At 33.5% G+C, this 26825-nt stretch overlaps 4 protein-coding genes across 17 annotated transcripts; 2 read left to right on the top strand and 2 right to left on the bottom strand.

The window, feature by feature from the left end:
- The first annotated feature begins 5914 nt into the window (after positions 1–5914).
- Positions 5915–11001, top strand: LOC130675346 (exocyst complex component 5). Its single transcript, XM_057480948.1, has 6 exons — positions 5915–6273; positions 6347–6787; positions 6875–7452; positions 7530–8018; positions 8098–8608; positions 8686–11001. Exons 1-6 carry the CDS (start codon positions 6241–6243, stop codon positions 8785–8787), a joined length of 2154 nt encoding a protein of 717 aa, XP_057336931.1. The 5' UTR covers positions 5915–6240; the 3' UTR covers positions 8788–11001.
- On the bottom strand, positions 9790–11990 carry LOC130675347 (protein arginine N-methyltransferase 1). 10 transcript variants are annotated; one of them, XM_057480950.1, is made up of 3 exons: positions 11862–11942; positions 11194–11229; positions 9790–11000 (listed from the first exon to the last, which is right to left on the bottom strand). In XM_057480950.1, the coding sequence occupies exons 1-3, from the start codon at positions 11937–11939 to the stop codon at positions 9897–9899; spliced, it is 1218 nt and encodes a 405-aa protein (XP_057336933.1). In that variant the 5' UTR covers positions 11940–11942; the 3' UTR covers positions 9790–9896. The 10 variants fall into 10 exon arrangements, with proteins under 10 accessions (XP_057336933.1, XP_057336932.1, XP_057336937.1 ...); XM_057480949.1 differs by having other exon boundaries at positions 9790–11003; XM_057480954.1 differs by having other exon boundaries at positions 9790–11003; positions 11819–11929.
- Positions 11991–12523: 533 nt separating this feature from the next.
- Positions 12524–21862, top strand: LOC130675343 (AT-rich interactive domain-containing protein 4B). Of its 4 annotated transcripts, none has more exons than XM_057480946.1 (6): positions 12524–13202; positions 13681–14117; positions 14199–18775; positions 18932–19870; positions 19945–20085; positions 21053–21862. In XM_057480946.1, the coding sequence occupies exons 1-6, from the start codon at positions 13197–13199 to the stop codon at positions 21094–21096; spliced, it is 6144 nt and encodes a 2047-aa protein (XP_057336929.1). In that variant the 5' UTR covers positions 12524–13196; the 3' UTR covers positions 21097–21862. The 4 variants fall into 4 exon arrangements, with proteins under 4 accessions (XP_057336929.1, XP_057336928.1, XP_057336927.1 ...); XM_057480944.1 differs by having other exon boundaries at positions 12525–12932; positions 13033–13202; positions 14199–19870; XM_057480945.1 differs by having other exon boundaries at positions 13681–14108; positions 14199–19870.
- Positions 21863–23928: 2066 nt separating this feature from the next.
- LOC130675349 (uncharacterized) lies at positions 23929–26600 on the bottom strand. Of its 2 annotated transcripts, none has more exons than XM_057480964.1 (3): positions 26443–26600; positions 26042–26206; positions 23929–25918 (listed from the first exon to the last, which is right to left on the bottom strand). In XM_057480964.1, exons 2-3 carry the CDS (start codon positions 26183–26185, stop codon positions 25664–25666), a joined length of 399 nt encoding a protein of 132 aa, XP_057336947.1. In that variant the 5' UTR covers positions 26186–26206; positions 26443–26600; the 3' UTR covers positions 23929–25663. The 2 variants fall into 2 exon arrangements, with proteins under 2 accessions (XP_057336947.1, XP_057336948.1); XM_057480965.1 differs by having other exon boundaries at positions 26042–26216; positions 26443–26585.
- Between the last annotated feature and the right edge of the window lie 225 nt (positions 26601–26825).

Genomic DNA, 26825 nt, shown 5'->3' on the forward strand with positions numbered 1-26825 from the left:
ACAAGAAGTTAAAGACAAAAAAGAAGATCAACTAAAAACAAAAGAAAGAAATCGAGCTGCTATCGAGAGTTACATCCGCGAATAGCCGAAGGCTAATGAGGCAGTTCGCCCAGCGTCAGTCCCGGTTATATTTCTCTTTGACGCAGAGCCTCCGGCTGTCGGCAGAACTGTCCTCCATCCATCCGTCGTCCTGCTGGTTACCACAGATCCACGATGGTGTGGTGTAGTATAGATGCTACCAATGGGAAGATCCAAGACACTAAGATACTGAGTAGGGAGAAGAACTCAGCGTCGAAGAGATTGACGTGGCACGCTGTCCCCTTTGACAAGAATGTGACAAGAACCTAACTGACCTCACTTGCCGATTTTGTTTGCCTGCCTTGTATTTTGCTTTCGTCTCATTTTATTCCCCGTTCTCATTTTATTTTCTATATCTTTCTTATTCTACACTTTATTTATGCTTTTAAACTTTAGTCTTCAAGCCACATTCGGCTTTAAATCATTCATCCCTACTCGATTTTTCAGCCAACATCAAATTCAACTCCATCAACTAATAGCTTTATCAAAATTTATTTGTCACAAAATTGATAAAAAAAAATTATTACGGAATTTCCAAGCCCCAAAGATCAATTTAAATATTTTTTTATTAAAATCGAATCAATCTTTTTCACATATACACATATCCAAGATTAAAATCAGTATCTTAGGATGATGTTAAACATCCCTCAGAATCAGAAACTATCATCCTAAATCGTTGAGTGTCAAAAGTCAAATGATTTCGACATCTCACAAACATTATACCGACGTAATTCTTATTAATCTTAAATCTAAATATTTAAGTTCCTTTTTTGATGCTCCGAGAGGAGGCTAGAGTCTTAAATTGGTAATATTTCTCCATCCTAGATAATCTTTGTTCGATCATTAGCTCAATTCGATGAATCAAGAGATTGATCTCTGACAAAGATCAACAAGGATACGTATCTCATATATATATATATATATATATACCACACCAGTGAGAGGTAAACTGACAGATCGACAGAGGAACCTCATCGTCATCTTACTCAACGAATTGAAGATTCCTCAACGATGACGTATCGATTTATTACAAAAGTATATTCCCTACAAAGCTAAATACTTTGACTACTCAGCACACAAATTGTTTCATCAATAGTTATCTATATATATATATATATATATATATATATATATATATATATATATATATATATATATATATATATATATATATATATATATATATATATATATATATATACATATATATTTTTTTTTTAAAGAACTTGGATTGAACAAAATTTCTTTCTCAATCAGTGAAAGTAACATGATAATTTTCGACAAGCAATTAATGATCAGAAATAAAATTCTATCTTCATTTAAATATATAAATATAAATATATATTTATACACTGAGACTGTCGGAATCAAAATTAACATAAGAGTAAAATCGATTAGTGGGTATCGTAGAGAAGTGAGAATGGATAATCCTACAATCTGATGCAAATTCATCATATATATTATAATAATATACATTAATATCATTCATATACATATCTATAAATATATGTATATATAGTTAACATAAGTTTAAAATTTGAATTCATGAATCTCCATTAAATTCCACCAGGGCCTAAAATAAAATAGCGGGAGCATGGAGAAACTCGTTTAGTTAGTGGGGCCTCATCATGTCTATCGTCGCACATTTCGTGTCGAACAAGTTTGCTGTCACTTTGTATTCTATCATCTGTCTAATAACGAACCTCCTAAAAATCTCGACAAAATTATTTTTTGTTTTTCTTTTCTCGCATCGTTGTCAATTAAATTCACACTTTTAAGTGTTTCGCAAAAAATAAAGTTAAGAAAAAAAAAATCTTATTTTCAATGTTTATTTTTTTTTAAATTAGCTGATTATTAGATGCAATCTAACCGAACTGACTTGTTTAGTGTTTTAGGATTGGCGGCACGAGATAGACCGAGTATCGCAAACCGTCCAATGGTGATGGCTCACAAGTGATTACTTTGGGTTCGTCTGATCGCTCATGCTAATTTTCGTAACAACAGCCCTTGCACCAATGGGCTTCCTCGTTTCGTGCACGATACCCGGTGTTTGTGAGGGAAGGATCGAGTTTAAAATGAACGAAAAAGGAAATAAAATAAAGAAGAAAAAAAAAGTAACAACTACAACGGCCGGAGCTAAGGGCCAATGAAGAGAAAGAGTTCTGAAAATGAATAGGTAGATCGTAAAAACGCGGATTGGCGTAAAATGGCAATAAGAATATTCTTTAAATCCCCAATAATTTAAATATTTATATGTTCGTTAAATTTGTATGTTTGTAATAAAAAATAAAAAGAAGATATGAGATTTATAATAATAATGAAAATTCATAAAAATATTAATAATTGATGTAAAATTAGTATCGCAGTAAAAGAGAGTACATGTATCTCGGTTATTTAAATGTCTGTCTTTGTTTAGTGCTTGAGCTTGGGGTATTAATTTGAAGATGAGACGGGACCAAAACAACAACTCGAAAGACCATCTATGAGATGAGAAAATAATAATAAAGTGGAAATGAGGAGAGCCCGTCCATAAATTGCTGCGCTCCTTGTTAATGGTCTGGAGCCCGGGGGCGACCTCGGCTAAACGCGCGGCCTGTTCTGACCCGGCTGCTATTCCATCTTCTCTCTTTCTCTCAGCTCGTTCACATTATCCCGTGTCTCTCTTTATCGTATTCTCATTCTATCATTCTGTTGCGAGATGCCTCGCCCTCGGCAGCGAGTCTACTCGTCGAGCCGACAGTCTCCCAGCAGTTGAATCTGGTTGAACTTGTTCCAGGACGCCTCGCCTGGAAGCCTCGTTTCTGCATCTAATGGACGTCTAGCGATGCCCACCGCCGCCCTATACTACTCAGCTAAGCTACATACAGTACATACACCCGAGAAACTATTATATACTACATGTGATGCTCTCGGAGAAAGAGTATACGGGAAACAAAGAGAATGTGTGGGAGATCCGGGTGATTTGCGACCGACTGTAGTCCCATTTACTTCTTTTCTTTTTACAGTCATTGGTTTGAGTATAAATTTCATTTAGGGATATTGAAAAATAGCATGATAATTGCAAATTATGGAAGGCTATTTAGCTTATTACGTTCTTCAATTTTAACTAGAGCATGAAAAAATTAATACCCGATAATTTTAAAAAATTTAAATAATAAAAATAAAATAATGAACTTTGATAATTCAATTTTTTAAAATAAAAATGTTCAATATTAAAATGAAGAATTGTAACTTCAATTTGAATTTTTGAAAATCAGTAAAATTTAAATTGTCTCAAATTAACGCCTGCGAGGGCAGCACTTGCTGCGCAAGATCAGTAACGCCACCTAGCAAATGAAAGATCAAACTAGTGCATCGAATTACCAATGGAAGGAACTCTGTGTGGAAGAAAACTTTGTTGTCAGCTCGATGGTAACAAATTGTGTTCTGAAATAATCTCACAGGACTGTACTTTGATTCAAAAAATTTTCAAATATATTTGGCGCCCTAAAGACGCGCGTACTCAATAGTTAATGATATTCGAAGTAAAATTGAATTTATAAGCTAAGCAGTATAAATATGAAGAAAAAATAATTATATAATGCAATACATGCATCACTTACCTTATTCTCCTTCACTCGGTGCTTGCTTAGTTCTCTGCATGCGTCTTAACTCTGGACCATTTCTTGATGACCAAGTACTGCATGATACTGAATTTAGCCAACGTCTAATAATTTTTGGACTTTTTAAAAACGATAAATTATAAAAAAAAAATATTTGAGAAATTGATTTGTTGAAAAAAACAAAAATCCGAAAATTATTAATTGTCTGTCAACTTCAGGATCATAGTACTGTAATAATTGAATCAACACTACACTTAAACACGATAACCACACTATGTAAATACTACATCACCACTTTTTTTTTTCACCAACACGAACCGAAAACACAATTTTTTCACTTCACTATTTTTTTTTTTGGCTTTTAAAATTTATATCACAATGAATTCTGGGTAACGTACCCAAACACTCCCCCTACATTATATGATACTGAGAGTAGCATACATTAGAAAAATTGATTTATTTTAAATAAACCAGCAAAATACTTCTTCTTATAGGAAAAACTTGAAAAAATTGTGTATCAAAAATTAAAAAAAAAATTTTTAGTGCAAATTCTAAAAATTTCATTTTACTTGCAACTAACTCATAAAAATTAAAAAATTGTCTGATGATGTCTGCTATTTTCAGTATCATATCAATATTTAGCCTTTTATATTTTATTAATCAAATAATTTTAAGACACATGATTTTAAATTTTCAATGTTTCATCCGGCATTTTATCAATAATTATAATTATTTAAATGAATTCAATATAATTTAGTCACTCGTTTAAATTTTACTCACAGGTTTCACGGCCACCACTCACGATTTTTAAACGACACTTTTCACTAATATCGCTGCGCACAAACACGATAATTATTAACTATAATTACTGTCATCAGCTTAATTGAATTATTTAAGTACTTGAAACAATCAATATCACGACAATTTATCATTAAATACGAATTTAATATCGCAATCTACTTGGGCAACACGAAACATGACGCTCAGCGGCCGCCATCTTGAAACTCTCGAGCGCGCGGAGAACAAGATTCGAACGACGCCATCTTCACTACTTTGAATTACCGGCAGCACGTAATTTAAAACTATCGATAACGCAGAACACACTTCAGACTTTACAAACTTATAGATTATTTAAAAACTTGTAAAAAAAAATATCAGATGAAAATTAACGTTCGGTTTTTAAAAATAATTAAGCAGCGGAGTCTTCTATTGACACATCATTGACTAGATGTATTTCGCGACAAAATTAATTATTTGAAATTTTCAATGTTTTATCCGGCATATTATTAATAATTATAATCATTTAAATGAATTCAATGTTATTTAGAACTGTTTAGTCACTAATTTAAATTTTACTCACAAGTTTCACGGCTACCATACACGATTTTTAATAATACTGAAGTTAGCCGGCGTTTAATAATTTATTGATTTTTTTTTTAAATGGTAAATTACAAAAAAAAATATTTTTAAAAATTGCACCGACAGTTTTTTTAAATTTTTACATGTGCATATTTTTATTTTTTCTTTTTTTGTAATTAATTCGTTAAAAACAAAAACCGAAAATTATTATTTGTCTGCTGGCTTCAGGATCATGACTATTAAAAATTTTCGAATGTTTTTTTTCTACAAATAAAATACAAAAAAAAAAAAACTAAAAATATGCATGTGTAGAAAATTTTCAAAACTGCATGTGCAATTTTTTCAAATTTATTTTTTTCTAATGTATCGATTTAAAAAAAAATTCAAAAACTCTTAGACGTCGGCTAACTTCAGTATCATTCAGGATCATGATTTTTAAACGACACTTTTCACTAATATCACTCGGCACAAACACGACAATTATCATCTATTATTACTCATATCAGTTTTATTGAATTATTCGAGTACTTGAAACAATTAATATCACGACAATTTATCACTAAATACGAATAGAATATCGCGATCTACTCGGGCAACACGAAACATGACGCTCAGCGGCCGCCATCTTGAAACTTTCCAGCGCGCGGAGAACAAGATTCAAATGACGCCACCTTCAAACTGTTGAATTACCGTCAGCGCGTAATTTAAAAATATCGATAACGCAGAACTCACTTCACACTTCAGACTTCATAAACTTCCAGAGTAATCAAAAACTTGTAAAAAAAATATCAGATGGCAATTAACGTTTGTTTTAAAAGTAATTAAGCAGCAGAGACTTCTATTGACTCGTAAATTTACCACAAAAATAACGTAACCTCACAAAAATATATCAGACGAAATTCATGTTCCAAATCCAAATCCACTTGTCAATTTATCATATGGCTTTGACGTTATCCAAATAAGTGTAGATGGAATTTATCACATAAAACAATAGATAATAATTACAGACAATTAAAGTCTGAACTGGTCAATATGAGTAATAATAATATTAGATAAATATATTAATATAATGAAATATTATAAAAATAAATTAATAATGTTGCCTTAATAATAAACAAATCTATTTATAAATATTTATTTTTGTGTTTACAACAATACCATTGGCTTTAATAATTACTAGTAAACTAAATAACTCTTCAAGATGATGCAACAATATATGAAAGAGCTCGAGCAGGTATTCTGTCATATTTAAAATTACAAACTATTTATTTTTAACAACATAAATATTTAAATTAATTGTTACGTAGGAACCGTTCGATCCCGAAGAATTTGTTGAGCGCTTGGCCTGGAGAACAGTAAACGACTCTATGGTAGACGGACCAGGTGTCTTTGACCCAGTTTCAGTCCACGAGACCTTTCTCCATGCCATCAAAGACCTACAGATCCTGGAGGAACGTCAGCAGAAAAAGTGCGAGAAGCTGGAGCTGGCGCTGAAAGACGAGGAGACGCGGCATGCCTACGAAATTATCGAGATGCAGGGGAAGAATAAAAAAGCCATTGATTTATTTCATCAGCTCGACGAGCGGATAAATTTTGTTGCTACCAAAGTTATTCATCTGGGCGATCAACTTGAGAATGTCAACACTCCAAGAGCACGTGCAGTTGAAGCACAAAAATTAATGAAACATTTTAGCGAATTTTTAAGTCCTGGTCCTCTAACTGATCCCATTTTTACTGATAAATCTACAGTAAGTTTATCAGCATTATTTTTAAATTTATAAGAAACAAACTGCTTTGAGTCTATTAATTATTATCATTATTATTATCATCATCAGTTAGATGTAGCAGCAGATGTGATACAAAAACTGCATCTGATATCACAAGAGCTGCCATCAGACAAATTCGATCAGGCGAAAGGTAAAATAGCAGCCAAGTATGACGAGATAGAGCGAAGTTTGATCGAAGAATTCGTCCGTGCTCACAACAGCGACGATGCTGAGAGGATGAAAGAACTTGCGTCTGTATTGGAGCACTTCAAAGGTTACTCACAGTGTGTTGATGCATTTATCGAGCAAAGTCAAATGGGTTCGTTTGGCGGGAAAGATGTATTTCAAGATGTCATACCAATGTGTACAAAAAATTACAAACTCATGCAGCAAGTATTTACAAATCCCCAGCAAGTTATGGCCAAGTTCGTTCTTAATATCTATCATTTGAGATTACAAAAATATACGGTAGCGAAACTAGCTGATAGATCTGACAACGACAAGTATTTAAGTAACTTGTATGATTTGTATTGCAAGACTATAAAACTGTCAACTGATTTAAAACAATTTGACATGGGTACCGACGAGGCCTACTTGACTAAACTGACCCGTAATATTTTTCAAAAACACCTCGATACTTATATCAGGTACTTGGAAATTAATGTATGTTTATTTTTAATAAATTATTTGGCGCGATAGTTAATAAGCAAATTAAAATTTTCAGCCTTGAGTTGAAAGCCCTGAGAGAAAAATCCACAAGCCTCTTGGTCGAATACTACGACTCTAAGAATCATCAGAAGAAACAAATACAGACAGGAGGCTTTCAAGAGCTCAGACGTGATCTCCAGGCAGTAATCGGCACAAGGACGAATATAAATATCGCTCAGATAGAAGATTACGGTGGAGAAACTTTTCTGTCAGAGGAGCTGGCGATAGCTCTGCTTCAACGAAGTAAATTAGCGTTTCAACGGTGTCAGGCGCTATCTCAACCCGCAGACTTGCCGTCAAACGCACTTCAAATTCTTGAAATTCTCCTGCAGCACTTGATGAATGAGCACGTAGACTACGCGCTCGAACTGGGGCTCCAGAGTGTACCAATCCCCGAAAGTAGGACTCCTCCAGACATACATTTCTTCAATATCGCACGACAGTGCAATGTTATCGTTCGGTTGCTTGAAGAACAATTCAACGACAGTCTCGTGCCTCTTGTCATGTAAATATTTTTCTAACTATCAAACCTTCTTCAATAATAATACTTCAAGATTAACAATATTTTGTTAAAATTATTCTAGATCAACTCCAAAACACGGAGATTGTTTAGCTCGACAAAAATCAGTACTAGTACAAATAGAATTGAAGTTGGACACAGGATTGGACCGCAGCATCAACGCGATCGCGGGCTGGGTTAGATTATACCTGCAAAGTGAGCAACGGAAAACAGACTTCAAACCAGAGACTGATGACGTTGACACAATCAATACATCAGCATGCTTAGCAGTGTGTCAGTATGTCACAGGAATGATTCGCCACATCAGGGACACTCTCGACGGAAAGAATGCAGAAAATGTACTGACTGAACTCGGAATACGTTTCCACCGAGTGATTTACGAGCATCTCCAACAGTTCCAGTTCAACTCCGCCGGTGCCATGTGCGCCATTTGCGACATGAATGAGTACAGAAAGTGCGTTAAGGAACTAGGAGTTGGTATTGTTGTCTCATTGTTCGATACTCTGCACGCATTGTGTAATCTCCTGCTTGTCAAACCTGCGAACTTGAAGCAAGTCTGCACCGATGACCAATTGGTAATTATTGAAAATTTATTTCCCCAGTAATTTTTATTAAAAAATAAATTAATCAATAACTTGAACTCGTATTACAGGCGATGCTGGACCGTTCAACCCTCATGAGCTTCATTCAGCTGCGATCGGACTACAAAACTCAAAAATTAGCCAACTTACTAAAAGGTCTTGCGACGACATAACACTTTTGAAAATTAAATTATAAATTAAAATTATTGGAAAGGAAAATTATATATATATATGTGGGAAGTTGACAAAATAAAATTGTTTATATAATAAACCAAAATGCCTTTTATAAGGAGAATAATCATGTCTGTAATAATAAAAAAAAATAACGATACACAAATGTCGTAGCAAACTTATTGACTTTTATAATTCTTACAATTTATAATTCACAATTACTGGTATAAAAGCGATAATTTTATAACATACAATTTTAATTATTAATCGCGTCATCATCATTACACAGACAGAATCTAATTACTTTTATTTATTTGTTTATTTTTTTTCTTTTTAATTTGACGTTCATACTTCAGACTTATTGAGTTTTTTTTATTTATTCGATTTTTATCGATAAGTCGGAGGAAAAAAGAAAAAATTGTTTTATTATTCTCTAATGAGTGGAACTTTTTGATATTTCGTGCCGTGATGAAAAAATTAATCCCAGTGACGGCAAAGAGAAGTACAAGTACCATTTAATTATTTTTTTTTTGCTTCTTAATCTATCTCGCTTACTAGACTGATAATCTTAGGGTCAGTTTTTCGAACCGGGTTTATTTTTATCCGGATTTAAATTAATACTCCCAGTAAATCTATATGTTAATAATATATAAATTTACCAGTAATAATAATTAAAGCCCGGATTAAAAATAAACCCGGTTTGAAAAACTGGCCCTCAAACACAATTGATTTTTTTTTGTTACATTTTAATTAGTATCTACTCATACAAAATTGTGATATAAAATATTTACTTGGATGAATTGACATTGATATAAAAAAAAACTCAAAACAAAAGATGATAATCATTATTCTGGGAATAAAAAAAATAATTAAGTTATTGCATATACAATTATAGAGGAAGAAATATTTAAAGTTATCAAGTGATTATAAACAGAATACATTTATTTTGTGTATCACTTTCGCTTGCCTTCATTTCGTTACAATTCATTAATTATTTGTTGTTGTTGTTTTTATTTTACTCTTCCTCACTATCAATTTCAAAAAAAGATGTTATGACTCATCAGCAAGATTACAGAGCGAATAAGGACACGTAAGAAGAGCAATGGTTAAATCAACGCATACGATAATGATTCGTTTCGTTAATTTGGCACAACTCTCCTTTGAAATCTAACTCAATACTAAAATCTAGATCGCGATAATTCCTAGCGTTCGGTTTCATCGAGAATACACCGTAAATTTCCTCGCCGCGTTTTACCGTCATGTAGGAGTCAAAGTAGAAGACCGTCTGCTTCCAATGGGTGTACTGAACTTCCGGCGCTGTGCTGAACCCAACACGTTTGTGGCACTTGGTGAATTCAATGTTGAAGAATGTGACTAGAGCTTGAACGTAGTCGTTGCGTCGTACTTGAAGAGTAAACGGAGATGAGAAATCAAGATCTGCTTTTGTGACCGTGTAGAGATCAACCTCCTTGATGAGACATGCGTTCGTGACAACTTGTTTAGGGTCCACGACATCAACGAGGGGTTCACTTATTGCGACCTTACGAATACTGCTCATGTCAAAGCCGTAGACGTCGTCCCACCAGTTTATTTTCTCGTCTTTGTATTGACGATCCTCGATACCGCAAATAAATAGAGTCGCTTTATCGGGGAAAAGCATGCCGTCGGGTTTTAGCCATTTGTCACGCGCATGGAGCACCGTGTCCAACATCGACTCGTAGAAAAGACAATAGCCCATCCATTCGGAAATAATAATGTCGACTTTTTCAATACCGTCTGGCAATACGACTTCCTCAACTTTTCCCTTAACAATAGTGATTATGTGAGACAGTTGATTGGCTTCAACTATTTTTTCCGCGTACTCGACGATGTTGGAGCATTCAATACCAATTACTCGAGCTGCGCCGGCTTTAGCAGCAAACATTGACAAAATTCCCGTGCCGCAGCCAATGTCCAACACGATTTTATCTTTGAATAAATGCTTATTATGATACATTGAGTTACGATAGGTTATCGTTCGCACTTCGTCCTTCAGCATCTCCTCATGGATGCCATAGTGAGCATACGAGTCGAAGTAATAGTCACGTGAAGTCATCTCGTCGACTGGCACCTTCTTGTTCGTTGCCGCTGATTCTTTGTCGTTGTTCTCCGTGTTGTTCTCCTCTACTTTTATTGCCGTTATCGGCTCAGCAACTTCCATTGTCTCCATTTTTGACTGCTGAAATTAAACAAAATAACCGTTTAAATAATTAATTAATTAATTAATGTAATAAAATAATAAATAATTATTTAAAATGAACATGCAGGAAATTTGAATTAAGAAGCCGTGGCTTCGAAAAAAATATAATTTGAGCATGAAAATTAAAAAATTCGATTATTCTATTAAGGAATTATTGAATTTTAATTACAATGTCCTTCATAAGTGACCGGGTATTTGTGAATGGCTGCAAATTAAATTATAAAAATAATAAAATCACGTTTAAATAATATGCACTATAAAAAAAATTTTTTTTTTTAAATAATAAAATAATAATTAAACATTACGTAGCTACGAATTTATAAATTAAAAGCAGTTTGTAATTATTAAAATTATTAACAAAAACGTCGTCCACGTGCCCGCCAAAATGAATGGCGTCTATTCTATTGTAATCGAGCTTTATGAATATCACTCACTCGGTTATATATTCTCACGTGTCAATTATTATATATATATATAAATGATTAGATTAATTATGCACAAATAAGTACTGAATATTACTAGTCAATAATTATTTATTTTAAAAGTAACTCATTATTTAAATTCAATTCAATTTTTTTTAGTGAAACGGACTAATAAAGAGTGCAGAGAATATGTATGTATATATATATAATATATATATAAAACCGGAGGAATGCCAAGGTTTAACAAAACATGCTTTCTATGACAAAAATTCACCCAAAAAAAAACGACGGTACTTTTTAATGGTAGAATAATAAAAATGCAAGTAGACACCACCGAATTAACATTAAATAAAATAAATAACGTTTATTTACGAATTATTTAGTCACTCGGATGCCGTTGACGTGTGTTACTCACGGATTTTTCGGCGGATAATGAATTGTTCTCGGTGATGCCTCCCGGCACTTCATTACTCGTCGCCATTTTGTTTCGCATCGAGCTCTGCCGCATCTTTTGCGCTCATTTTCTCAACTAAAATATAAGTATTTTATATATTTTATACCTCCCCAATTTATCAGCAATATCCAATAAAAATTACCCAATTACTCAAAATAATCGACAAACTATTTTTGTACATCAGTTTAAAATTTATTCATCTCACAATCACTCTCCAAAACGCGACTTCATTTAACCCAATTCAAATCTCCCGCGCCAAGTCCGCCCGCCGCCATATTAAATTTTTCGGCCAATTCAAATTAGTTTACATTTTTGAACGCACTTCCGGTACAGTACTGCTATTAGCCAGCATAAAGACATCGGGCTTGATATTTTATTTTTCTAAAAAAAAAAATCATATACTTTTTGAAATCCATTATCATAAATTTAAAAATAAACGATAATTCAAAAAAAAATTAACCGCTAAAAAAAAAGTAAATTTGAATAGTGATAATGATTTCAGTTTGTTTTAAAAATATATTTATTTGCATGAGTGCACATCAGTCCATAGTTTATGTCAGTGACGTACGCACACTCCCAGCACCGCCAGCACCACCTCCGTCACCTCGCCCCTCATCTCCATGTAATTCTTCGTGTCTCTGTGTGTGTTTTAGGTATTGGTGTAGCAGCAATAGTTAGCAGCTAAAAAGAGAAGTAATAAAAGTAAAAGAGTGTGGAGGATAAATTCGATTGTGCATGAAGCTCTGGTGAGAATGCGCGGCAGCAACCAAACCAACTTGCTCTAATATGTACGAAAAGGAATAAAAGCAGCAGAGAAAGATACAGCTGCTGAAGGAGAACAAGAGACAGAGGACTGCTGGTGAACAGTGAATTTATATATACGTGATATGTGTTGGTGCCGTCTGTCCAGGTCGCTGTTACACCGTGTTGTCAACACAAGTGAGACAGAATAAACTTGAGAGATTGCTGGAGAAATAAACTAGGCGGGGAAGGTTTAAGGTAAAGCCTGGTAGTGTGTGATCACTGATCAGTGTGGGTATTACTCCAATCCAAACTCTTAAGCTGAATTTTTAAACGGGTCATCATTTTATTCTGCACATAAATTATTATTATTGTTTTATTTATACGATAGATTAATACTGTGGAGATTATTTGTGCTCAGACGTATTATTTGTGCTGCTAATAACCGAGATATTAATAATTGTGTGTGCTCAGTACAAACGGTTATTATTTTTCATGCCGTGTTTTATAAATTGTCGTAAATTTGTGTACATGGAGCCTGTGGAACGATAGAAAATGCTGGTAAGTAAACGGGCGGGAGAGAGTTACTAATTCATAAACTCTATCCACCTATTTTTAGTCATTTAAATATTCGTGGCTCATTTTTATCTACCATACTTAATTACTTGAGTGATTTATATTTTTTATTATTTATATCCTTTTATTTTATTTTATTCTGTTCATTAATTTATCAACGAATTATTTTATTCATTTATTTATAATTAAAGTTTGAAAGTTATTTTAGTTTAAATTTATTTTTCGAGGTTACGAAATAAACTTTAAATACCATACGTAAATACCTCGTTGCTGTTTATAACAAATACTTTGCTGTTAATTATTTTTACTGTAATTACTTTATTATCAATGTGGATTATAAATGCGCATGAAGTATCGCTCGAGTAATTCTTTGTGCTGGTGACGTAATTCATAAAACTTAAAAAATATTACGTGTATTTTTTTTTTAATCTGTGACAAAAAAATATAATTGTTTATTTTTTAGGGAGACGATCCGCCATACCTGTCGGTGGGAACGGAAGTGAGCGCCAAGTACAAAGGCGCCTTCTGCGAGGCTAAGATTCGTAAAGTCGTACGTTCAGTAAAATGTCGTGTTACGTACAAGCAAGGTCTGGGAACTGCAACTGTTACCGATGACCAAATAAAAGGTACACTGAGAGTCGGAGCATCTGTGGAGGCTCGTCATGTGGACAAGAAAGAGTTCGTTGAGGCGACCATCACCAAGATCCAGGATTGCAGTCAGTACACGGTAGTCTTTGATGACGGAGACATAACGACGCTGAGACGAACTGCTCTGTGCTTGAAGAGTGGAAGACACTTTGCTGAAAGTGAGACGTTGGACCAGCTGCCGTTGACGCATCCTGAACACTTTGGTAATCCTGTGATTGGTGGTAGACGTGGCAGACGTTCGAGGCAAGCACAGTGAGTTTTTTATTTTTGCATGTTACGTTTTGACACGACAACTTATTAAATTAAATATTTTTTTTTGTTCTTGTGTTGCAGGGATGACAGCAGCGAAGATGAAGGAAGTCCACCACGAGGAAGCCCGTCTGGTTCAGGTGTTGGTGGGAAAGAAGGTGTCGAAACTGAGCCTGAGATCGGACGAGTCGTTTGTGTCGAGCTGGGCGATAAGAAAAAGAAAGACAATTGGTTTCCTGGGTTAGTTGTTGCTCCAACTGCTCAGGACACTGTCAGAATACGGGTCCGTGATGATTATTTGGTTAGATCCTTCAAGGATGCTAGGTACTACACTGTCCCGAAGAAGGAAGCGACTGAATTTACCAAGGAAATGGGGACGAAAGTTGAAAACAGCGCTTTGAAAATAGCTGTTGAGAAAGCTCTGTTGTTTTTGGAGAAAAATGAATTGCCGCCTCACTGGGATCGCGATTCATTGTTTGGTAACAGTATGTCCAGTGGTAACAGTGATACAGATGGAGATTTAGATTCCGACAGCTCGGATGACGAACCACGCGAGGAAAAAGATCATTTCGTAGCACAATTATATAAATTTATGGATGATCGAGGTACTCCGATAAATAATTGCCCGATGATTGGCAATGAAGACATTGATTTGTATCGTTTATTCCGGGCTGTTGAAAAACTAGGTGGCTACAATCGCGTGACAAATCAAAATCAGTGGAAATCAATAACAAGACGACTTGGTATTTCAATGCAACTGACACATGCTACGCACAACCTTGTGAAACAGGCATACAAAAAATTTTTACACTCTTTTGAAGATTTTTACAGAAAGCTTGGATGCACGATGGTCAATCATCCGAGAGGCAGTACACGTAAACAAAGACCTGGGAGAAGTCTTATTCGAGATAAAGATCGTAACACTCCGGTTCCAACGGCTCATCAGAACATTCCCAAGACGGAGAAAGAAAAAACTGAAGGTGATGAGGAACCAAAAGAAAAGAAAGTTCCTGTTGAAGATGAAAAACCTGTCAGTAGTGAGCCGTGTGTACCTCGAGAGATTGTCAAAGAGGAAGAACCGAAGCCGGTTAAGAAGAAAGAAGTTGTCGAAGAGTCCGTCAGTGGACAAGAGAGTGACATAAATGTTGAAGCTGAGAGTACCGAGTCATCGAGTAGTGAAAAGTCACAAAAACCACCAGCAAGATTCACTCCTGTTTCTCTGGGTCGTGCTAAATCATCATCAGCAACGACAACAACAGCATCAGTAATAGCGACAGCAACACCAGCAGCAGCAACAACACCGGTGACTAAAATTAAAGAAGAGCCGAAGAAAAAAACTTATGAAAAGAAAAAACAAGAGGGAAATTCATCATCGTCAAGTTCCAATGCTAGTTTGACGGGAAAAAAAGAAACGTCAAATAAAAAAGACGAGGAAACTACAAAGACACGTTCTAAATCTAAAGAAGATACTAAAGTAAAGGACTCTCGTGAAACTCGTACACCTTCTCGTGAGTCTGAAAAAACTCGTGGTAATTCTTTGAAACCGCGGCGATTGACAGACGACGAACTTAAAAAGCAACAGCGTGGACGGAAGAAGCGAGAAGACACTGATAAATCTCGTACTGACAAGGATGAAAGCAGTGGAGCTGAGAGCTCATCGGCGCCGTGCTACAAGGGTCCAGTGCAATTGGGAGACAGACTGAAAGTTTACTACGGGCCGACACACGAGTCTAAAGTAACGTATGAAGCGAAAGTTATTGGAGTCCAGCAACTCGATGACTGTGATGAGATGAACTATCTCGTGCATTACACAGGCTGGAATACAAGATACGACGAGTGGATCAAAGCTACCAGGATAGCGCAGAATTTTACACAAACTCAGGCGCGAGTTAGAAGAACTAAGGCAACACCCAGACCTCAAACGCCTAGTACGAACTCGAGTAAATCTGCTAAAACACCAACTACTGGCTTACAAGGTAGACGAAGAGCTCAGAGTGTTGCGCCAACGACTTCGAAAACTTCGTCGGCAACTTCCACCAGCACTAGTTCAACTTCGTCTGTAAATAATAAAGATAAAGATAAAGATTCGTCTCAACCTGCAAGATCTACTACGCCTTTGTCAGTTAACAGCTCTAGCTCACGAACAAAGAGTCCAGCTACTCCAGCAGGTAGTCGTCCTACTAGAAATACCAGAAATGCTGAACAAGTGGGCATTGAATTGCGCAGACGTACAAGAAGAATGTCTGGACACACTGATTTGTCTGTCGTCACTGAAAGTGAAGACAGTGATGCTTATGAGACTGATACTACTGAACCAGAGAGAGCTAGAACGAGATCGCGCGGTACTGAGGAACGTAGAAGACGAGAAGTGAGACGCAGAGTTGAAGACAGAATAAAACCAGATGAAAATAGTGAAGTTGAAGATGAAAAAGATGCTGTGAGTGAACCAAGAAGAACACGAAGATTAAGAAGGACTCCGAATAAAATACAAAGTACTAAATCTGAGGTGGACAGTGGCGGTGCTGGTGCTGATGAAGATGAAGAAGACGATGTGGAGGATGAAGAGAATGATGAAAATGATGAAGATGAAGACGACGAGGATGAAGTGCCAGATACCTTTGAACGAACACAAGGACACGATGAACAACCTAAAGGACGTGATTTTGATCTTAATCAAATAAGATCTGAACTCAAAGGTTTTGATAAAGCTGTGAAAATGGAAGTACTGAGAATGGAGCCTGAAAATTCTGGGGATGAAGAAACTAAACCACGTGTTGATGAGCTGCAAAAAGATGTTAAAGAAGAGAAAAAAGAAGTTAAAGATGTTAAAGTTGAAGAACCTGTTGACATTAAACCAGTTGTTGAAGCTGTTGCTGTTAAACCTGATCCATCCCCTTCGCCTACTGAGGACGTTTATGAATTTAAAGAACCAGAGCCATTTGAATTTGAAGTAAGAAATAAACGGGATTCTTCTGGTGATAAAGATAAACCGAAAAAGCGGGTCTTTGATGAAGAACCCAAGAGTCCGAAAAAGAAACAAAAAACTTCAGCAGCTAGTCCTAAAGAAAGTAAACCAGAGGTTGAGGCTGAGTCTAAACGTAAAGCCAGAAGAACGCCTGTAAAACGTCCTGAGGAAACTCCTGAAATTATTACGCCACCTAAACCAACTGTTATTTCATCGCCAAAAGAATTTGAAAAAATTGTTGAACCTCCGCCATTGATTCCACCTAAAACGGCACCTGTTACTCTTTCACCGCCGACTTTAGTCTCAGCCGTGATCGAAGAACAAACCAAGAGTAGTTCTAACGTCGATCTACTTTTTAATGACTCGATGAGCAACGACGATGGAGCCGGAGATGCTGATGATCCCGAGGACCGTTTGATAATATCTGAGGCAGAAGTTTCCGAGGCGGAACATGAAAATCTGTTTACTTATCAACAAGACATGTTCCCAAAGAACGAAATGCCCAGTAAAGTTGAATTCAATAAAGAACCTGAAAGTGTCAAAGACAAAGAAGAGAAACATATCCAAGCAGCTCCAACTGTCGCCAGCACTAGTGCCATGCCTGTAATTGCACCTCTGGTGATTCCAACCGTAGCTCCAATAGTCGATAGAAAAATAATTGATCCAAAGCCATCGATTAATGAAAGAAAAATAATTGATATCAAGCCACCAATCATTGAACGAAAAATTATCGACTTGAAGCCACCGGTGATTGAAAGAAAAATTATCGATTCAAAGCCGCCGACTATTGAAAGAAAAATAATTGACACAAAACCACCGACGATCGAACGAAAAGTTATTGATACAAAGCCACCGGTGATTGAAAGAAAAATTATTGACATAAAACCATCAACTGTTGCTTCTCTGGCGACTACAACTCTCACTACACCTATAATTCTTGCTCCTATCAGTGCCAGATTACCGGCAACCTCGACGATCGAAGAAAAATTATCAGCCGCTGCGATGGCCTTCAGACAATCAAAGCCGAGAGACTCTAAGCGGGATGACGATTCAAATGAGTCGAAGAAAAATTCTAAAGATAGTTCGAAGAAGACCGAAACATATGGAAAGAGATCGAAAATTATAAATGACGAGGTTAAACTGAAGCAAGAGTTGGAGAGGAAAAAAGAAGAGGAAGCTATGAAACTCCAAGAGGAACGGTCGAGAGAAGTTATAAGAATTGCGTTTAAACAAAAAGAGGAAGAGCTTGAACAGTTGAAGCTGCATAAAGAAGATTTGAAGAAAGTTGCGGATGTTAAAGTTGATCAGAGAAAAATAGTCGATAAACGTGAAGACGTGTGGAAAAAGAAAGATAAAGTTGAAACTATGGATGTAGATATTCCTAAAGAAATTACTCCGGAGCCTAAAGAAAACGAAAAACAAAAACGTAAGAAAGTTTTAAGCCAAGAGTTTGTCGATTCAACTGATAGCAGCGATTCGGAGCAAAAACTTGTGATTGATAATTCAGAGATGAGAGAAGAGCGGCATGAATCCTGTGATTTCGATGTTAAAATAAAAACAGAGATGGATTTATATCCAGAGGCGCGTTCTGATCAACATCAACAAGTACAAAGTCACATCGTTCAGCTTTCCCAGCAGGAACAACTGATTAATTCTCCCAAGAATATTGTTATGAGTGTTAAAACAGAGGAAGAAGGTGAAAATATGAATTTACTTTGTGAAGAAGAGATTCCAGGTTCTCCTGCACCTGTCATTGATACGACAGAGCAGGAAAGACCTGGTGATCATCATCATCATCACCACCATACTTTAATAAAGAATGAATCGAATGAAAAGAAACTTGTGCTTTTAGAGATGCCATTTGCCAGTGCACCAGCTCTGGGACCACAGAGTAGCACCAGCCAAGGACCAATGTCAATGACCGTCACTACGACTTGCAACGTTCCTGTGCCTGTGCTGATTCCAATGCAGCCAAATGTCGTGTCCACTTCACGGCAGCCGCCGCTCATTCAACATCAGCCCCAACAGCAGCAGCACCAGCCACTCCCGCAACACCAGCCACCACCTCCACCCCTACCAGAACAACACTTGCCACCTCCGATCCCGCAAGTCATCCATCCACCAAGACGTGAAAGCAATGAAGCTGCCCCTGTAATGGACAATACGCCTCCAACTACACCAGACTCGTCGATCTCCAACATATCTACGTCTCCACGAGGCGACGAAAGAACTGGTGGGTCCTCGCCCTTGTCCGATGAAAACGTTAAAATAAATCGTGACACATCAGAAGCTGATGACAGCGCCGGCAAAGGTCCCTCGGGTTACAGTGAAGACGACGCGACCTTAAATACTGACAGTAATACGCCCGAAAGAAGTTCCTCCAAAGCAATAAAAAGGTCTGCTGAGGATCCGTCGTCGCCTAAAAAGAAAAAACGCAGTCGTAAGAGTTCCGAGTGTGGTAGCAATGCAGGTAGAAAATCAAGTGGAAGACAATCAGGCAGACAGACGAGACAAAGTGGTGCTGCTGGAAGTGACAGTGATGACACCAGCGAAAGCTCTAACTCTGCTACTCACAATATTAATAATAATAATGTTAATAATAATATTAATAATAATAATAGTAACAGTAATAGTACTACTAATAATATTAATTCTCCACCGGATGTTATTGAAAATACAACTACTGCGACCACCACAACGACGGCAGTTACTACTAATGGCATAACAGATCTCAATAGTATTTCGTCTCGATCTCCAAAGCCGATGAAGTACAACTTTTATGTAGAACTTGGTAATTATTTATTATTTATTATTATTTATTATTCATTATTATTTAAAATATTTATTAATTGTTTAATTTAATAGATCCTCAGTTGGATGGCAGCCAGAGAATAGCTTTACTCCAACAAAAACTAACAGAGTTGAAGAATACTTACAATTCAGTGAAACTGGAATTAGCGGGTATTGAAAGGCGAAGAAAAAAATTACGAAGAAGAGAAAGAGAAGGTCAGTAGTATTATAATTTATCATTTTAAGATGTAATTAATTCATTGATAAAAGACCTAGTTCCCAATCAGGAAACTAGTACTTGATTACTCCATGTACATTTAGTAGACTAGGCCAAAAAAATCGACTATTTTTTTTTGTTTTTTTTCGATACTGTGAAAATATTATTCCTGATGACCAAAAAAAATTATTGTGCAAGTTTGAGCCCTTAATATTGATATTAAGAGGTGTATCGTTACGACTATTAGTTTTTTGACAGAAATTTCATCTTTTACTCAAAACTCGTAAATCATCTATCTGAAAAATTTGAGCAATGTATATTCTTAAAGGGAATTGAATTTCCTACAAAAAATCTTGTTGAGTCAAAACGACTTCAATAACCTGAATACCTTTCGAAGGAGTGAATTTAGCAAAAAATGTTAAGAGACTTTTTTGTAGAGCTTCAAATTTCCTTCAAGAATATGTGTCTTGACTAAAAAAAAAATTTAATATTTCTAGTAACAAAAATCTAAAATAGAAACAAATAATTTAAAAAACAAATCAATGCTTAAGGCACGGTTACAAGAAAACGGCTCGTTTTACGTCAATTTATTAAAAGAGATTTTTTGTAGGGAATTCAATTTCCTTCAAGAATATACATTGCTCAAAATTTTGAGATAGATGATTTACGAGTTTTGGGTAAAAAATTAAATTTCTGTCAAAAAACTAATAGTCGTAACAATACACCTCTTGATATCAATATTAAAGGCTCAAACTTGCACAATAATTTTTTTTGGTCATCAGGAATAATATTTTTACAGTATTGAAAAAAAAAAAATAGTCGATTTTTTTGACCCAATCTAATATTTAGTAAATATAGATATACAAATATATGAGTAGTGATCGAGTACTAGTTCCCTGATCGGGTACTGGATCACTTGCCTTAATTATCAATGAAATTTAAAATTTATTTATGAAATTGTTACAGCAATGAAAGCCGCGAAAGCAGAAATGCAACAAGCGTGCTCTTGATGAGACCGCAATAATCACCATTAGCAGCATTAAATATTATAAATTATTTAAAATGGCTAAAGGATTTAATAAATAAATTGTAAATACAGGCGATGAGCAGGACCGGCTATTCTCGTAAAAAATAACAGCCACCTTAGACGCACTGTTTCAATTAAGTACAGTTACAACAGAGTAAATTTAGAAAATAACTTTCTGGTACATCTTTTATCAATGTAAATTGTAGATATAGATGTAAGAAATTCGTTTTAAAGATAAATTAATATTGATATTATTATTAAATTGATAACTCTAAAAAATATATATACATAAAAAATTGATAGATTGTATAAGTATACATATTATATTATATTATATATATTTTGGTTGACAATACCGTTTATATAATTTTTTTTTTTTTTTTCGTCTGTGTCAAGTGCGAATGTTTAACAAAGTACAAAATATTGGCCGGATTTGTGTCTTGATGATTAAAAAAAGCCAAACCCAAAGGTCCTGACTATTCCTCGTGTCCAACGTGGACCAATTTTAAACTTTGGCTTAAATTTTTCTTCAGCAATTTATTAAAATATTTGATATTATATATTTTGTAAAAAATAATAAAAAATTAATGCCGATTAATTATTTACCCAGTGAACAACTCAACAGTTATTAATTATTAGTTATTAATTACTAAGTAATTATATGCATTAAAAAAAATAATTAAAATTTTTATATGAAATTGTATTTATTTGTTAAAATACAGGAATAAGATAATCATTAGCTGATTTATTTATAATTAAGTTTACTGTTATATTTCGTGCTTCGATGAAAAGGTCACTACTTTTTATCTACTAGTTGACATTCTTTAATTACTGACTAGTGTTAAAAAAAATTATTACTCAGTACTCAACGGCTTTGTCTAACATCTATTTAATTCTATTTATTTTTTTGTATTTTAAATAAAAATATGCGAGTAAAAGATCCTGCGGATGAAAAAGAAGAAGAAGAAGTCTTTTAATTGAAGATAAAATAAATAGTGGATAGAAATCGACTCGTAGACAATTTTAATATTCCGGCGCGATAAGAGAAAATCTTCGAATTCTGTCAACGTCAAACCAAAGCTTCGTAGTATTATGAGATATGAAAGGAGTAAAGAGTAATTATTAAATATGAAAAAATATATTTCTGAAATGAACAAAGTCGTTGAAAGTAGAATAAAATTTTTAGAAAATGCGCAAAAAGATTTTCCAAATTTTTTTATGTGCAGTTTTTTATAAGTTTCTCTATAAGTATTTTATTTGTTTATTTAAAGGACAGAAATTTTTTTGATATCATGTTTTTCAATACTAAAAAAGTATTTTTTTTAGTCAGCTATGATTTTCAAATGAACTTTAAATAGTCTGAAATATTTAAGAGTAGTGACTAGTGCATATAATTAGCTTGAATAACCAGCAGTGTGAGTCTCTACTGCGACTACTTACCTATGGACAAATAACCGAGTGACATGAATATATAATAACCATGAATATTAATTTTTAAACAGTTCATTTCTATGATACTCAAGTTAGCCGACGTCTAATCATTTTTGAATTTTTTTAGAAATGAGAAATTACGAAAAAAAAAATATTTCAAAAAATTGCGCCTACAGTTTTTTAAATTTTATATACATGCATATTTTGTAATTGATTTGTTGGAAAAATTCAAAAATTTTTAACTGTCTTCTCACTTCAGAATCATTACCCTACAACTTTTTACTATAAATATTTGAAAGTAACACATGGTCTGTTCAGTTGCTCGCTCTGAGCATATCCATTTACGTCTTTGTTTCTCAGCTCTGACATGCTCTATAAAAATTTGAATACATGAGACCGTTTTATAAATTTTCACGTGTGGATTTTCAAATAATTCTCATAATGAGCTTTTTTTTCAGTAAATTTTAGATGAGTGTGAATGCTACATGTAGAAGACATTAGACAAATTTAAAATTATTAATAAAAAGAGTAAATAATTAATAAAATAAAATTTTTTAAAAATGCGCATTTGAAAAATTAAAAAATTAATAAGTGTATTTTTTATAAATATTATTTTTTTAAATTATTTACTCTAATTATTTATAATTTTAAATTCGTCTAATGTCTGCTACATTCACACTCATAAATTTTAGTACTTAAGTTCAGAAATTATTTAGAAATAGGTCTCCTATTTAAAGCTATTGGATAAAATTAAACTTTTACCACAAAAAAATTTACTGCGGCCCAAAACTAGGTCAAGTCCCACTTTCCCACTTTTACCAAAATATTTGTGTAAGTAAAAAATAAAACATTTGTTCAAAATTTTTGTACTGTCTACTAAAATTACCACTACGCGACATCTCGTGATAAATTAAAAAAAAGCTTACCACCCAATTTTAATTTTGACATCAAACACTAGGTGGTTTTATTTATTTATCAAAAAAATATACCGTATCCAAACGCTTCAGCAAATTTTTTTCTCATTACCTTTCCTTGCAAAAAAATGAGTGAATGTAGCAGACATCAGACAAATTTAAAATTAATAATAAATAGAGTAATTAATTAATAAAATAAAATTTAAAAAAATGCGCATTTAAAAAATTTTGAAAATAATCAGAGCATTTTTTTAATTACTTACTCTACCTATTCATAATTAATAAATTTGTCTGATGTCTGCTAAATTCACACTCGTGCAAAAAAGGTTTAAAAATAACAATAGAAGACTTATTAAATACATGAGTAATAATTTATTTTATAATAATGTATGAACTTTATAAACAATATAACATCATGTCGAAGAATATATTTTACTCTTATTTATATTAAATATGTATATAGTTATTAATAATAAAAATAATAGATGTGGAAATAAATGATGACTCTGTTATTGAACACAATTAATTTATATATAAACAAATAAATTGCAGCATTCAGTACCATAATTATACAATTATTTCAGCTAAATTACTTTCGATAAACGAAACAAAAAAAAAAATTATTACTAAATGAATTGACATGATTAAAATTTTATTTTTTTCATTATTTTATTTAAATATTTTATTAATTTAATCTAACTACGGTAATCTAACATCAAACAAACAAAATATCGTATGCTCGTTTGAAAAAATACAAATCCCATCGTATAGGGAAGATATATCAAAGACAATTCATTAATTTATCACCTATCCCTGCACAGAAAAAAAAGATTTCTTGGCTCAAGAAATTTATGATCCTGAAGTTAGAAGACAATTAACAATTTTTGAATTTCTTATTTCAATAATTTAATTTAAAAAAAAAAAAAACTAAAAATATACACATGTAGAAAATTAAAAAAACTATAAGTGTAATTTTGTAAATTATTTTTTTTTTTACAATTTACCGTTTCTATAGAAGTCCAAAAATTATCAGACGTCAGCTAATTTCAGTATCATAAAAAATTTATGATCCTGAAGTTAACAGACAATTAAAAATGTTTGGATTTTTTTTTGAACAATTAAATTTGAAGAAAAAGAAAAACTAAAAATATGCACATGTACAAAATTTAATAGACTACAAGTGCAATGTTTTCAAATATTTTTATTATTTATCGTTTTGAAAAAAATTCAAATATTATTAGACGTCGGCTAACTTCAGTATCATAAAAATTTTTACTTGCCTCAAGCCTCAAGAAATTTTTTGCTATAAATTGAACACACAAATTATCTTTTTCTTGCTCCAAAAATTTTTTCTAATCCTGACAAAATTTCGTCTTTAATTCATAATGCAAAATATTTCTTGCGAATAAATCCTTTTTTTCTGTGTGGTTACACTCCAATTCAAACCAAGAGATCCCGATTGTTTTCTATTAAAGTGAATCGGATTAAGTCGGGAAATAATAAATTTTCTACTATTGTTCTCAATAGGATTCAATCGAAATTTTTAATCAGGGATCAAAGATTCTCCTAAATAATTTGTCTAAAAAAATGATTCATTATCAATAGTTTTGTTCTCATTACTGAGTTAAATAAATTATTATCATCAGTAATTAATTCAATTGGTTATCAAGTTATTTATAGAATTGTCAACTAAGTCCAAGTACCTTTTATAAATAAGCCAATAGTTAATTTCAAAAATAAAAATAATAATTCAAAAAATATAAATAATAATTAATTATTCAACGTCGAGAAAAATAAAATAAATTAATTTATGAAGGAAAAAATGCGTTGCACAAATCCTTCATAATCTAACAAAAAAAAAAGTTATATATAAATATATAATAATAAATAGACTTGCATTAATTAATATATTATGTCAATAATGTGGAATAAACGTCTCGTCGATAGTAATTATAATAATAATAATAATATCTAAATAAATTGGCTATTTCTTGGCACTCTCGCGGACATTTTAAAGTACAACAAAAATCAGTGATTAGAAAAAAAAAATCAGTAGTGTAAGTGTCTGTGTTCAAATGACATTCGATTGTTAACGATTAAAAATAAAACAATAAACAAAATATAATATAAATTTGTGAGTTAAGTTTTGTTGACGTGAGATTGAGCGAATATTTGATTACTTTTAGTATTAAATTACGACAATCGTCAACACGGAGGTGAATTTAATTGCGTTTGCTGTGTCGAGGCCGGTGGAGGTGCTGCCGGTGATTCTGTTGACGTTACTCCCAGCGACTGAGATGACAGAGATGATGACTGCGATGACGGTGCTTGATTGACATCTGGCTCTATTCCTAATCGTTTTCTAGAGAACAATATTTTCTCCATCAGCTCGTGGTGAGCTTCCAGCCGTTCGATGCAGTGAAGACAAGCTGTCTTAGGCAGCGGATCATTTACTTTAACCTGGGGAGGATAATCGGTTAATTATATATTTATTACCAGTGATTTTAATCATGAAATTTATATCATCCGTTGTTTGTTTTAAGTATTTAATCAACTGGAATTACATTAGCGATTATTACTTACAGTGATTGGAAGATAAGCGTTTATTTTTTCAGCCAATTTCATTCTCTCGCCTTCCTCACCGTAAATATGGATCACAAAACGATTCATTTTACTGCAAAGTCTACAAATGAACCCAGTGATCACAGCTTTATCCATGCTACCCATTTTTGGGCCTCCCACGCAAATCTGTCAGGAACTCACGATTATTCACTTACGATATATACAATTAAATATATACCTATATATATATAAATGCATATAAATGTATATATATCTATATTTATATATAATATATATATATATATTTTTTTTTTGCTAATTTATCCTTGAACTAATAAATTTTCATGGAAAATTAAATGACTGCTTGGTTTATTGTTGGAATAAATATTTATGAATAATAAATTAATAATTAATAGACTCACTTGTAATAAAATTTCTAAGTAATTGTCTTCTACTAAGAACGTACAGATTTGTTTATTACCATTCTAGAAGGCATATACGGTTGGCGCTGAGTATGTATACTCGAAGGGCCGAAAATAATTTCAAATAAACCCGCTCTGATTAAAATAAATTATTAAGTTTTTTTTTAAATCCCTCCACTGACAGTTACTTAAAAAAATAAAAAATCTTTCTGTTAGCCGTAAATAATAAATTATATGACATTTATATTTAATTTACTGTCATAAAATATATTGGAGTAGTTTACAAATTCAAGTTCCACTATAGGAATTAGCGGTACGCTCCTGAATCATCTGTCGTCTGTCAAAACTCAAAATAATTTTAAAAATTCTCCGAATAATTTGAA

This window comes from Microplitis mediator, chromosome 10 (genome assembly GCF_029852145.1).
Source record: "Microplitis mediator isolate UGA2020A chromosome 10, iyMicMedi2.1, whole genome shotgun sequence".
NCBI classification, from domain to species: Eukaryota; Metazoa; Arthropoda; class Insecta; order Hymenoptera; family Braconidae; genus Microplitis; species Microplitis mediator.

What these genes read in the sequence shown, in the direction of transcription:
- LOC130675346 (XM_057480948.1), top strand. Translation starts at nt 6,241, where the DNA reads ATGATGCAACAATATATGAAAGAGCTCGAGCAG. An exon ending in CACCTCGATACTTATATCAG is followed by an intron (nt 7,453 to 7,529) that starts GTACTTGGAAAT and finishes TAAAATTTTCAG; the next exon opens with CCTTGAGTTGAAAGCCCTGA. An exon ending in TCTGCACCGATGACCAATTG is followed by an intron (nt 8,609 to 8,685) that starts GTAATTATTGAA and finishes CTCGTATTACAG; the next exon opens with GCGATGCTGGACCGTTCAAC.
- LOC130675347 (XM_057480949.1), bottom strand. Translation starts at nt 11,939, where the DNA reads ATGCGAAACAAAATGGCGACGAGTAATGAAGTGCCGGGAGGCATCACC. An exon ending in CATTATCCGCCGAAAAATCC is followed by an intron (nt 11,230 to 11,861) that starts GTGAGTAACACA and finishes TTTAATTTGCAG; the next exon opens with CCATTCACAAATACCCGGTC. An exon ending in GGTCACTTATGAAGGACATT is followed by an intron (nt 11,004 to 11,193) that starts GTAATTAAAATT and finishes GTTTAATTTCAG; the next exon opens with CAGTCAAAAATGGAGACAAT.
- LOC130675343 (XM_057480943.1), top strand. An exon ending in AGACGTTCGAGGCAAGCACA is followed by an intron (nt 14,118 to 14,198) that starts GTGAGTTTTTTA and finishes CTTGTGTTGCAG; the next exon opens with GGATGACAGCAGCGAAGATG. An exon ending in ACGAAGAAGAGAAAGAGAAG is followed by an intron (nt 20,086 to 21,052) that starts GTCAGTAGTATT and finishes AAATTGTTACAG; the next exon opens with CAATGAAAGCCGCGAAAGCA.
- LOC130675349 (XM_057480964.1), bottom strand. Translation starts at nt 26,185, where the DNA reads ATGGGTAGCATGGATAAAGCTGTGATCACTGGGTTCATTTGTAGACTT. An exon ending in ACGCTTATCTTCCAATCACT is followed by an intron (nt 25,919 to 26,041) that starts GTAAGTAATAAT and finishes TATCCTCCCCAG; the next exon opens with GTTAAAGTAAATGATCCGCT.